Source organism: Syngnathus typhle, linkage group LG22 (genome assembly GCF_033458585.1).
Source record: "Syngnathus typhle isolate RoL2023-S1 ecotype Sweden linkage group LG22, RoL_Styp_1.0, whole genome shotgun sequence".
Lineage (NCBI taxonomy): Eukaryota > Metazoa > Chordata > Actinopteri > Syngnathiformes > Syngnathidae > Syngnathus > Syngnathus typhle.
In genome coordinates, this window is record NC_083759.1 from 1,238,163 (window position 1) to 1,250,353 (window position 12,191).

The 12,191-nt window shown below is 49.4% G+C and overlaps 3 protein-coding genes and 1 non-coding gene across 11 annotated transcripts; 2 read left to right on the forward strand and 2 right to left on the reverse strand.

Moving 5' to 3' along the window:
• Positions 1-332: 332 nt before the first annotated feature.
• On the reverse strand, positions 333-6,900 carry vash2 (vasohibin 2). Of its 5 annotated transcripts, none has more exons than XM_061269669.1 (9): positions 6,773-6,900; positions 4,682-5,075; positions 4,037-4,125; positions 3,863-3,919; positions 3,696-3,770; positions 2,167-2,404; positions 1,949-2,092; positions 1,454-1,578; positions 333-1,150 (listed from the first exon to the last, which is right to left on the reverse strand). In XM_061269669.1, exons 2-9 carry the CDS (start codon positions 4,985-4,987, stop codon positions 1,072-1,074), a joined length of 1,113 nt encoding a protein of 370 aa, XP_061125653.1. In that variant the 5' UTR covers positions 4,988-5,075; positions 6,773-6,900; the 3' UTR covers positions 333-1,071. The 5 variants fall into 5 exon arrangements, with proteins under 5 accessions (XP_061125653.1, XP_061125656.1, XP_061125654.1 ...); XM_061269672.1 differs by lacking the exon at positions 6,773-6,900 and adding an exon at positions 5,940-6,134; XM_061269670.1 differs by lacking the exon at positions 6,773-6,900 and adding an exon at positions 5,808-6,134.
• trnat-ugu (transfer RNA threonine (anticodon UGU)) lies at positions 2,971-3,043 on the forward strand. Its single transcript has one exon. It is a non-coding gene; the product is annotated as a tRNA-Thr (tRNA).
• On the forward strand, positions 6,783-9,737 carry LOC133146222 (cytochrome P450 2K1-like). Of its 2 annotated transcripts, XM_061269666.1 has the most exons (9): positions 6,783-6,989; positions 7,471-7,633; positions 7,695-7,844; positions 7,908-8,068; positions 8,139-8,321; positions 8,385-8,523; positions 8,713-8,897; positions 8,969-9,110; positions 9,287-9,737. In XM_061269666.1, the coding sequence occupies exons 1-9, from the start codon at positions 6,783-6,785 to the stop codon at positions 9,490-9,492; spliced, it is 1,536 nt and encodes a 511-aa protein (XP_061125650.1). In that variant the 3' UTR covers positions 9,493-9,737. The 2 variants fall into 2 exon arrangements, with proteins under 2 accessions (XP_061125650.1, XP_061125649.1); XM_061269665.1 differs by having other exon boundaries at positions 7,695-8,068.
• On the reverse strand, positions 8,974-12,121 carry LOC133146225 (uncharacterized). 3 transcript variants are annotated; one of them, XM_061269676.1, is made up of 7 exons: positions 11,890-12,121; positions 11,202-11,495; positions 10,688-11,140; positions 10,455-10,582; positions 10,242-10,331; positions 10,083-10,165; positions 8,974-9,055 (listed from the first exon to the last, which is right to left on the reverse strand). In XM_061269676.1, the coding sequence occupies exons 1-6, from the start codon at positions 11,969-11,971 to the stop codon at positions 10,106-10,108; spliced, it is 1,107 nt and encodes a 368-aa protein (XP_061125660.1). In that variant the 5' UTR covers positions 11,972-12,121; the 3' UTR covers positions 8,974-9,055; positions 10,083-10,105. The 3 variants fall into 3 exon arrangements, with proteins under 3 accessions (XP_061125660.1, XP_061125662.1, XP_061125659.1); XM_061269678.1 differs by lacking the exon at positions 8,974-9,055 and having other exon boundaries at positions 9,957-10,165; positions 10,703-11,140; XM_061269675.1 differs by lacking the exon at positions 8,974-9,055 and having other exon boundaries at positions 9,957-10,165.
• Between the last annotated feature and the right edge of the window lie 70 nt (positions 12,122-12,191).

The window sequence follows — 12,191 nt, forward strand, 5'->3', positions numbered from 1 at the left end:
CACGCAGGTGCACTTAACGAGGGACACTCCATTAGGTACACCGCCATTTTGAGGTGTACCTAATAACAGGCCACTTTATTAGGGAAATATCATGGTCAAAGGTCACAGGTGTCAAGCTCTAGTCCTCGGGGCCGCGTTCCAATATGTTTTCCAAGTGACCCTCGTTAAGTATACATATATATATATATATATATATATATATATATATATATATATATATATATATATATATATATATATATATATATATATATATATATATATTTACTGCATATTTGATTGCTCAATAGTGAATAGGCAGTACCTAATGAGGTTACCTGTGGACTCCCAAAGAAAAACAAAACTTTTATTGATCACCGAAGACATGCGTTGTCGTGGTAACAGTCAGATGACATCACAACAGTTCAACTTCCAACAGAGGGTATGGGAATAGGGCGGTGGTTGCTGCGGTTACAAAAGCAAACGTGCTCGGGGGGTGAGGGGGGGTCACATCATCCACATGGATTTTTGGGGTTCAACTTGAAAGACATTGAAACATCTTTAGCTGAATGAATGGACTTTAAATACAAAACTTCCTTTGTTGCATTACACTCAAATGTCAATTACAATCCAAAACAAAACATTCAAGATAAAAAAGTTGACATTACAAATGTAAAACCAAAGCCGCGTCACCGCGTTTGTGCTCATCCCGCAAAACGGACGTGTGTGCATAGATCGCCGCGGGAAAGCTTCGAGAGAACATCCACATTTTTCAAATCCTCATAAAATCGCTTCATCCGGCATGTTTTCCATTTGCATCTGTTTCCTCCCATAAATCTGCTTTGAGTTTAGCGAGGTTCGACTCAACGCGGGCGATGCTACATAATCCAAATGGGTCTCCACAAATGACAAGAACCAAGAAAACCGGATTGATTTCAGAAGTTCAATTTAAAAATAGAGCTTCTTTTTTTTTCTTTGCTTTGCACTTAGTAAAAGTGTGAAATTCGCGCTGGTTGCCAGGTGATTACGTGGAGTTGTCTTGGAGTGGGCGGAGTCAAGGACAGTTGCGATTGTCGCCGAAGGATCCGGAAGTCAGATTCGGATCTGGTAGCCGTCACTCAGTGTGCTCAGTGTGCTCAGTTCGGAAGATTTCATCTCCATGCACGCCGGCCTGGACGAGACACAACGCAAAACTTTTAACATATCGCCATCACACGTTTCCATGGTGACATCACATTGTCATTTTCTTCCGATCACATCGCTGTGTTACAGCAAGGATGAACGCTGTTTCTATACTTTTGAGTTCTCGAATTACTGCTGCAGTCATGTGACCTTGGACACACACACACACTACGTAATGCGAGGTGAAGGTTGCGGCGGTGCCACGTTGCAGCTAACTCGCAGCTGTCAGCTCATGTTTCGTCTCTGCCGCACAGCTGACATTCACGCCGTCTCATTTTTGCGGCCCACTTACGACTTGTCTCTGCGTCGCGGCAGTCGTCGCTGCGGGCTGCCGCCCTGCCGGTGGCGGCGCGGCGACAGAGACTTGCCGCGGCTTCGCTCCTTGATGGGGGACTGAGCGCTCGACGACTTCAAGATCTGAAATTCACACGATTGATCAGAAATGTTGCGGCGCGACGTCGCATTCGCCGCCGAGATCGATCGAAACGACGCCGTGTGCAAAAAGCTTACAAAGACGCAACACCACGTGCACGCTTATACCCTGAGGAATATTCATCCCCCGAAAAATGTCATCCTTGGGGATTTAGCGGAGATCACAGCAAAGCTTCACACAGCTGACACTGCCATCCAAATACTTGCAATGCTAAGCGTGTGCGTGTGTGTGTGTGTGTGTGTGTGTGACAGCAGTGTCAAATAACAGTGTGTGAAATAGTCAGCAGTTATGTAGGTCAGTCATTTCTCAGCGTACACACACACGCGTGTAGTGTTTTTGTTTGTGTGTGCGGACCTTCATCCTCATGTTCCGCCCGTGTTTCTCCAGCTCGCGCTTCATCTCCGGCGCGGCCATCTTGGTGGCGTTGAGTACCAGGTACTTCCACTCAATGGCCTGGCACACGTGAGGGTCGTGAGGCACGTAGAGGCCGATCTTCACCTGAATGGTCAATTGGACGATTCAACGTATGGGTCGGGATTTGCAAACGCATCGGGGTTGCGTGCCGACGGTACCTTGACGAGGCTGTGCTGGTATCGCTTGTAGGAGCTCTCAAAGTCGGCCACCAGCTCGCCGAGCGTGCGGTGGCTGAGCGGCTTGTCCATGAGGTCCGAGCGCCGGCTCATGCCCAGCGAGCCGTAGCGTCCGTTGCAGTAGACGCCCAGAACCACGTGGTGGAAGCAGTGGCCCGAGAAGTGCGTCTTGAAGCTGATGGGGAAGCGCTCCAGCGACGTCAGGCCGTTGGTCAGGTAGCTGGTGCGTCCCATGTAAGGATTTGTCTTCAAAATCACTTTTTGTAGGACAGTAGGAAAACTCTTCAAACTTTTTTTTTTCGGCTCTAGCTTTTATGTTTATGTCCTAGTCCACTTTATTTTTTTTTTTACAATATTTAAATTCTCTATACGTGCCTGTTCAACTCAATTCTCGCGTGTTTTGCGATTATCGCGGGATCACTCGTTTGAGTGACGTCACCTACCGACCTAGGTAGCTCGAATGCAGCCCGAAATAATCTGTTCGGCTGCAGCCCTTCTTCCTTTTACGCTAGTAAGGAGCCTCTTAAAAGTAGAAGGCAAACGCTCGCAATGCTAATTGCAATCCGCGTGGTGGCAACTAAATGGCTCCTTTGTGAAAACCTCCCCCCGCCCCCTTCGGGGAGGCTCGCGGACTCGTCACAGGACAGTCACACGGCAGAAATAAAACGCTCTTTAACGTTTCTCACGTGTAAAAAGTCACGATGTTGAAGGGGAAGAAAAGAGGGGCGTGCCCCTCTCGTCTCTCTGTTGCTCAAAAAGGCACAAAAGCAAGCGCCGGACATATCTGGCCTCATAGCTCAGTGGTTAGAGCACTGGTCTTGTAAACCAGGGGTCGCGAGTTCAATTCTCGCTGGGGCCTAACTTTTTTTTTTTTTTACGTTTAAGTTTTAAAAATTACAAATCAAACATTTTAGGGTAAATCACTTGTTTTTCAGGGGTGCTTTGACTGTAAGGGATCTGTAGAAAAGAGGCCAGGAAGGGACATTACGTCCCATTCCTGCACAATAGAGACAACAAAGTCAATAATTTGGATAAATAAAAAGGTAAAGGTAGTTTGTGTGTATTGTGTGCCAAATATGCACACAATGCACGCCCCCCCACCTCCGAAAAAAAATAAAAATAAATCTGAGCACTCAGTGTTGCCAAAGCAGCATTTGCATTGTTCTCATTTGTGCTAATTGCAGCTGATTACAACTCAACCTTTGGAAATTGAAAACAATAAAGCCATCCGTGCATGTGTGTTTCGGTTAAAGTGTTGGTGGGGGGGGGGGGGGTTGGGTTAGCTTGGGGGTGAACTTTGAAGTGAGCTCTTGTTGCCTGGCAACAAGGTTGGGCAAGAACGGCAGAGGATGGCGGAGTGTGTTCACTTGTCAGCTCCATTTCACATGGATGTGACCGCCTAGCCTATTTTAGTGTGTGTCACTTTGAGAGACGGCGACTCGGGGTTCAGCTGGGGGTCAAGCGTCCCGTTCGGTTGAGGCGCGGCAGGTGTTAGCGTGGAAAAAGGATACATTCCCAGGATGACGGCTTCCAGACATTTGATGGGCAGAGACTCTCGGACCATCTCCCGCGCCGTCTCCATTAACCTGCCAAAGCAACAAAATATCAAACTTTTCTGGCTGCGTCAAATTCCAAGTTCGAATTTGGACTCCATTCGATGATGGAAAAAGCGACTAACCCACAGAGAGGCCGCTTCTTCTTGATCTCAAAGAACTGCGTGCCCGTGTGGTTGTATCTGGCGCGAGCAGTTAAGAAGCGAGCCTCGCTCGATTTCCTGCTGCTGCTGCTGCGTGCAAACGTCGGGAGCTGCCATATTGCACCATCTGCCTCACCCTCCAAAAAAAAAGGATACTGCAGAGCCTTCATGAAATTCTGGACCACCACCAGCCAGTCTGGCACCGACATAGCCGGCTTGAAAGTGGGCAACGAGGGGACGTGATGCTGCCGAGGAAAAAAAAGACATTAGAACAGGAATTTTGCTTTTTTGTCGTTTTCGCCCGTGCAAACTCGGGCGGACAGCGAGTCACGCTTCCTGCCGGGCCAGCTGCACAAAATGGTCTCCCTTCCTGTTCTGTCCGCCCTCTTCCTCTCGTCGTCATCCCGCTGAGCGCGCACGGCAGGCAGGAAGCGCGATGAGCCCAAACAGCCGCACGCACGCACGGGTGTCCCTAATCAGGCGGCTGATGTGTGCCACGCCCATTTGAAATCCAGTTGGCGCCCGGAGATTATCCGCTGGCCAGATTGTATTGGAGGGATTATTTTCTTTGTGTGATTCAGGCCACGCAGGCGGGCAGCCAGAGAAAGGAAGAACGCCGCTGAGGGACATCAAACTAAACATTGTCACCGCTGCAAAGGTTCCAGAGCAAGCAAGGCCACTTGTTTGATATGGATCATGTGTTGAGTAAGGAAAACAATGTGATGGTTCTTCTGGTCTTGGACACGTGAAAATGAAAAAAAAAACTAAATGTGTTGAAAGGGTGTGAATTGGACATCTCACCTTGGGCAGGTAGGCGGCCTTGCGTATGGTGTCCACCATCCCCTTGCCCTCGGGGTGCACGGCGGCCACGTGGGCCCACATCCTCTCCCAGGTGGGCTCCTCGATGGGGAAGCCGGCGCGGTTGACGTAGAAGAGCAGCCCTCCGTCCTTCTCCTCTTCCTCGCGGTTGGGGCTGCTGCCTTCGCTGGATTCCTCGCCGGCGGCCCGACGCAGAAGACAGTGGGCACTCGAGCTCTTGGAGCGGCCGTGCCGGTTTAGCTTGGCCGGGCGGGCGGCCCCCACGCTCGGGGGGTCGGGGCCGGTCATGGGGAGGACGAGGAAGAGGAGGATGACGGACGTGTCCCCCTACGGGAGCATCCCCCTGTCTTGCATGGGTGAGAGCATGCTGAGAAACCTGACAAAAGTAAACATTGACAACACATGTTGACGTCTCACAATATCAATACAACATTAAAACGTGTACTTTAGTGGGAGTCTAAACACAGCAAAGTAGTCTAATCTTTCGGAAAGTGACTGGGAAAATACCCAAAGAGTCTAAAAATAGAGAAAGGGGACGACAAGTGGTCCAACACAACAACTGTGACGATGACGTCATAAGTCCCCCCAGAAATCGACGTCTGGTCACTCAACTCTGATACAAAGTTGCAACCCTCGTCCTTTTTAACTCTTTTGATAGACGGCTAGCATTCGTTACGCGTGAAGTCGAATTAAAAAAAAAGACTTTAATTGTTATTGTTGTTTAGAACATCGTGCGTTGAAACTGTCAATTCAAACTCACCGCATCGTGCGCCGACGTCACGCAGCCGACGCTTAAAAGACGTAGCGAATGTAAAGTGCAGTAAAAGAAAAAAAAAACGCAAAAAGAAAATAACGATTTAGGTGCACTCTTGCTTAGTTTGGGGTTGTTTTGGTGCTGCGAGCCTCTGCAACTTCATCCCGTTCCTCTCAACTGTCAAGTCACGTTTATATCCAGCTAAAACCGGAAACACCGTATGAGACTTCAGAATTAAGTGACGGTAGATGACAAATACAGGCTTGGATTGTTGACGTGGAACAAGCTGCTGACGAAAAAATTAAAAGATACACCACAATCAAACACTAGGTCACAGAAAAAACGCCAACTTACTCAGGAAAAGAAAATATATCACGAAACTGGTTTGACTTTGAAAATCCCAACCGGACATCCTTCTTGGTTTTCACTCGCTCGCTCGTCTTCACTTCACTGCGGTTCCGATTGCCTCTCATACGGGGAAATTACCTCTGGTACGCCTTCCTGACCCTCGGTGGTTTCCCTGGCGCCTCCCTATCGACTATCTTGTTTGCAATCGCGCCATCATGTTGATTCAAGCGGTCCTTTGCCAGTTTCTCACACGGTTAGACCGCCTTGGAAGAGAGAGCAAACGATGCGGCTCTCGCCTCACTGGTGGCGAGTAGCTCGGATCAATGTACATGGATGGCCTCCTATTGGTCGAGCCAACAATGAGGGGCGGGGCGAAAAGGGGCATCGCTATCAGATATTGCTCTCTGATTGGTCAGTTCGGAGGCGTTAGGCGTAACAAGTGTTCTATCGGCAATAAAAAGGATACTGTTGCACTTTGTCAGAGCATTCACATCTAAACACACAAAAATATATTTATAAAATACGTTTTTAATAAATAAAACTAACCCAAACGGAATAAGGGAACGGATACGTGCATGAAAATGCATTTTTGTTGCGACTGATCTTTGACGGTGACGGTCCACCCGTTGCGTTACAGCACCGCCTACTGGATGTAAAGTGTATTAAAAACGCACAGTGGCTTAAGTAGTCTCACTTTGATATTACATTTAGAAGCGGTTCACGAACTTTTTACATAAGTACCTGCTGAAAAGAAATCTCAGCTGCTTTGGTCTTTGAAAAACAGTGATTATTATTTGCTCATTTTCTGACGTTTCTTAGTGACCAGTTTTCATCTAGCGCTGCCATAACAGCGTTTTCCAAATGAACAGCACATAACTTTATTACGGGGGCGGTCCCGCTCCGCTGTGGGTTGGCCTTTGCGAGCCGTCGAGTAAACAAAAACCGAGTGGGGGGGGAGGAACGTCACTCACCTTCTCAACCATGGACGTTTTGGGCTCTTTCTTGCCGCTGAGCTCCAGCTCCGTGTTGGGCTCCGCGCTGGTGCTTCTCGTCGCCTATGCGGCCTGGTCGTCGGCCTCCAGGTCTTCGGAGCCCCGGCGGGAGGAGCCTCCGGGTCCCAGGCCGCTGCCGCTGCTCGGGAACTTACTCCAGCTCAACCTGCACAAACCGCATAGGACCCTACTGGAGGTGAGCGACGACCCGACGTGCGCGCGGACGCATATACCTGCGCGCGTTACCGTTACGACTTTTGCAAATCCAGAAGTCGAATTTGGACGATTATTTCACTGTTTTGCGTATGAGGAGGGCGTTCGGAACTACTTTCTCATTCTCGGCAATCACTATTTCTGCAAATTTTAAAGGATATAAAGTAGCAATTGAGCATATATTTTATTTTGAAACGAAAGTTAATCCGGAAAAGACTTTATTCGCTGACGATTATTGTAATTGTGCACTTTTGGACTCGCACTCTTGCTCTGGTTGCACTTTTCTGGTGTCTGTCCAACACCAACAGTTAAAGGTTAACAACAATCTCCAACCCCCAGAAAGTAAACAGAGCTGTTATGGTTGACAAATCATTTTGAAAATCAACATTTATCTTCAGTCAGTCCATTGTTTCATTTTTGTTGTTTGTGCAATTTCAATTTGAAACCTACCTCCTTGGTCCAAGATGTGGAAGAAGTACGGTCCAGTGTTCACCTTCCGCATGGGCCCCAATACGGTGGTGGTTCTGGCCGGTTACAAGACAGTCAAGGAGGCCCTGGTCGAGTACGCCGAAGAGTTCGGAGAACGGGAACCAATAAAAACGGCTAAGGAGGTCAAGCTGTCGCACGGTAAACGCGCACGTTGCGATGGTCACGTGTACAGGAAGTGTCATGGCGTCGCTCTCCGCAGGCGTCCTGTGGAACAACGGAGACTCGTGGAAGGAGATGCGTCGCTTCGCTTTGAGCAACCTCAGAGACTTTGGGATGGGCAAGAAGGCGTGCGAGGACAAGATCCTGGAGGAATGTCAGCACCTCTTGGATGTCTTCAAGAATTTCAGAGGTGACTTTATCAGCTCCACGTACGTTCCAGTGTCCAAATTGATGATGTCGGTTCCGGTGTCAGGCGAAGCGTTCGACACGCAGCAGCCGATCAACTACGCCGTGTCCAACATCATCTGCTCGCTGGTGTTTGGCAGCAGGTTCCGCTACGACGACCCCGCCTTCACAGCCAGGGTGGAGCGCACCAGCAGAAGCATCCAGCTCTTCGGCAGTCCGTCCATGCAGGTAGACGGAAACGTCCAAACTTCATCCCATCGGAGCCGATCCGTTCAATGGATACGTTGCTCTTTCTTAGCTTTACAACATGTTCCCGTGGCTCGGTCATTGGTTCTACTCAGGAAGCAGGGAGCTCCGCAGTCTGGCGATGGCCAACCGGAAGCAGGCCACGGAACTGATCCAGGGTCTGAAGGAGACTCTCGACCCGCAGAGCAGCCGAGGCTTTGTGGATGCCTTCCTCATCCGACAGCAGCAGCAGGAGGTTGGACGTGACAACGCTGCTTCAGCTTGGAGACAGTGTTGATGTTCTGTTGTTCTTGCACAGGACTCTGGGGACGTGGGTCACTTCCACAATACCAACCTTCTGATGACCGTCTCCAACCTGTTTAGTGCCGGCACGGAAACCACCTCCACCACGCTTAGATGGGCGCTCCTCCTCATGGCAAAGTATCCCCACGTACAAGGTAGTCATGCCATTGCAAAGATATTAGCACGAGGCTAGGCGAGTCCCACTTGTGGTTCCTTGCAGTCCCCACCGAGGAAGTCCTTGATTTAGATTTTGGGCTTTTCTTGAACCACAGCAGCTTGTCATTTCCTCTTCCTTTGTGGTCATTTCAAAATAAACGCTCATCCTTTTTTTTTGGACCCGGTAGAGAAGGTCCAGGATGAGCTGAGGCAGGTGATCGGGGGTCGTCAGGTGCAAGTGGAGGACCGCAAGAACTTGCCCTTCACCAACGCCGTCATCCACGAGACGCAGAGGCTGGGCGACATCATTCCCATGTCGCTCCCGCACCGGACCAGCCGGGACGTCACCTTCCGAGGTTACTTCATCAAGAAGGTCAGTCTGCAACAATGACGATGCTCACGTTGCAAAAATAAAAACCGTTGTCCCCCCCCCGACACCTCCAGGGCACGATCGTGTACCCCCTGCTGACGTCGGTCCTCCACGACGAGAGCGAATGGGAGAAGCCCACTTCCTTCCATCCTCAACATTTCCTGGACAAGGACGGAAAGTTCGTCAAGCCCGACGCCTTCATGCCTTTCTCGGCAGGTGGGAAGACTTGTGCTTGTTGCTAGGCAGAAATTGAGGGCTGTGGGTTCATTCGCCGGTTGGACTTTTTTCTTATTTGCGTGCATTGCAACTTCACCATTTGTTAGCAATTTGATTATTTTGGCATTTACGTGCGAATAAAGTGACAACAGTGCCCTCTACTGGTTGCTGTGTAGGTCGCAGGGTTTGCCTGGGAGAGAGCCTGGCTCGCATGGAGCTCTTCCTCTTTTTCGTCACGCTGCTGCAGCATTTTTGCTTCCGGCCTCCCCCGGGGGTCTCGGAGGACCAGCTGGACCTGACCCCCCAGGTGGGCGGCACGCTCAGCCCCGCCCCCCACAAGCTTCGCGCCGTCGCTATTATTTCAACGACCGAATTGAACTGAATTGGACGATTTCCGCTCATGTAAATGATCCATCTTTACTATGACTCGAATTTAATTCTTTACTTTTACAACTTCATTTGTCCTGGAATCAAAAATCCATAAATCCAATCACATGCGGGTTCAAAGATCACTTGTTGTGTTATTTGCGTTAAACATTAAACACGAGCTGAGCGCCGGAGATTCGGTTGCTGACATTTATCGAAAGAATAACGAACACACACTCTCAGAATAAATAATAAAAGGAGTTGTTGCGTATGTGTTTGCGGTTACAGGGACCTTTGCAACTTATTTTTCTTTTCTTACTGAGTCTCCCCCGGGGGTCTCGGAGGACCATCTGGACCTGACCCCCCAGGTGGGCGGCACGCTCAGCCCCGCCCCCCACAAGCTTCGCAGCGTCACCATCATTTCAATTGAACCGAATTGGACGATTTCCGCTCATGTAAATGATCCATCTTCACTATGACTCGAATTTAGTTCTTTACTTTTACAACTTCATTTGCGTTAAACATTAAACATGATCTGAGTGAACACACACTCTCAGAATAAATAATAAAATGAGTTGTTGCGTATGTGTTTGTGGTTACGGGGACCTTTGCAACTTGTTTTTCCTTTCTTATTGAGTCGAGATCTTGACGGACGCATAGGTCACCAGGTCATCTGCCTCTGCACGGACCTGCACCACCGCCAAAATATTTAGGGATGCAAAAACATCAAAGTATGAGGGAATGATTAAGTTCGGGAGCACTGGCCTGTGTTTTGGCGACGTCGTCCTCCTTAGTCTTCTTCTTTTTGACGCTAACAGTAGCGTAGGTCACGTTGTTCTCTTCTGGCGACCCATCCTTTTAAAATGAAAAGTAACTCAACTGTGGATTTAACTTTATGGGCGAGGAAGTGTCAGGTGACGACGACAACGCAAGGCAGTGATGTTGTGGTCAAAATAATTATAAAAAAAAAAGTCTCACTTTGTGCTTGGTGTCCTCCATCTTGTGGTTGTAATTGACGCTGGCGTACATGGCGTTGTCTTCCTGCTGGGCAAGCACAAAATGGCCCGTTTCAGCTGGCTGGGTGCTTTTCAGTAAGTCAAGAGGAGCTGGAGAGAAAAAAAAACAAAACTTAAATGTTTGGGCAAATCTGGAGAGAAAAAATAAAAGGGAACATTAGCAACGATGAGTCATCAGAAAGCATGACTTCATACACGCGACGTTGGTACCGTGGTCCGCGTCCCTTCTTGACTTTCTTCTGACGAGGATGACGACCACAAGGATGACGAGCAACATCAAGACGGCGACGGCCGCCCCGATGATGATGAAGAGCGTGTTGCGCTCCGGCGGCGGCCGGGTGTCCCTGGGAACTCCTGCGTCCACCTCCGTGAACACAGCCGTGTACTGGGACTGGACCTGGACGTCGTTTCTGTCCACGTATTGGCACGTGTACTTGCTCTCGCGGCCGACAGGAAGCACCTTGAGAAAGGAGAGGCAGTGATTCGACTCAGTGCGAAGCGGCGAAAGCGGCTCGTCTCGCTCGTTCATCCAACGGAGACCTCCTGCCCGGCATCTACAGTTGTATGTTGGCCAGCAGGCCAGAGAACACTCCAGAACCAAGTGACCGTCTCTCATAAGATCAGACTGCAGAGGAGACGACGGCTTCACTGCAAGGATGAAGGCGACAAGTGAGACAAGGTGATGACGATATCGGATCAGGCGACTCACCTGTCATCACCGTCAGCACAAAGTCGAAATCGTGCTGTCCGCCTTGTTGGCATCTAAAGTAACCGGCGTCCTCCGCCGTCACCCGCTTAATGAGCAGCGAGCAGTCGGCCTTCAGGCTGAGGCGTTGACTTCTGGGCGAGCTGCTCAGCACTCGGCCGTCTCGCACTTCAGTACTTGTTAAGCTCCCGTCCCGACCGGACACCCATTCTAAGTCAGCGCACGACGTCCGCTCGCAAGGCAGGGTGACCTCGTCTCCGGCCTTGAGGAAGATTTCTGTGGTCTGGCAGCTAGCCACTGCAAGACACCACACAAGGGGAAACAACACGATAAGTAAGTTCCAGTAGCCTCATTGTTTGCACACCCCTAGCTCAATCGCCATGGCGTTCCCCAGGGCTCTATTTTAGATCCACCACTTTTTACTTTGAACATGCTGTCACGGGGTGGCATCATCAGTAAACCCCCATTTTCTTTCTCTCATATACGCAAAAATGACCAGATTTGGAGTTTTTTTAAAAAGTTTTTGGGGGGGATGGTAGACAGTTGCACTCGGACGTTATGCATAGAAAACGGGTGATTGTTGCTTCCGTCATGTTGCATGAGCTGAGCGTCAAAGATGTGAAAGTGGAGCTTCCTGTTGGCAAACGCCCGTAACACCATTTCTGTAGAGATGAATTCAAAAGTCACTCACCTTCAAATCGGAGTAGAACAATTAGAAATAAATCCCGAATGATCATCTTCAGGGAGCAAGTTGAGCTTTTGGTCCATGTCATTCTTTTGCCTTTGTGGTGACTTGTTCAAAATGGGTGCGGTCCACCCTTCCACACACGCACACACATTTGCATCAGTCAGGTTGCTTCCACATTCATCCTTTTATAGGAAACTTATTTCGCAAGTGAGCTGGCTGAGCAGTGGCGCCAGTTCTTCAATTTTGTTTATCGTAGCACGATTATGTCATGTGATGTCAAAAGAAGAAGTGAAAAAAGAAGAAAA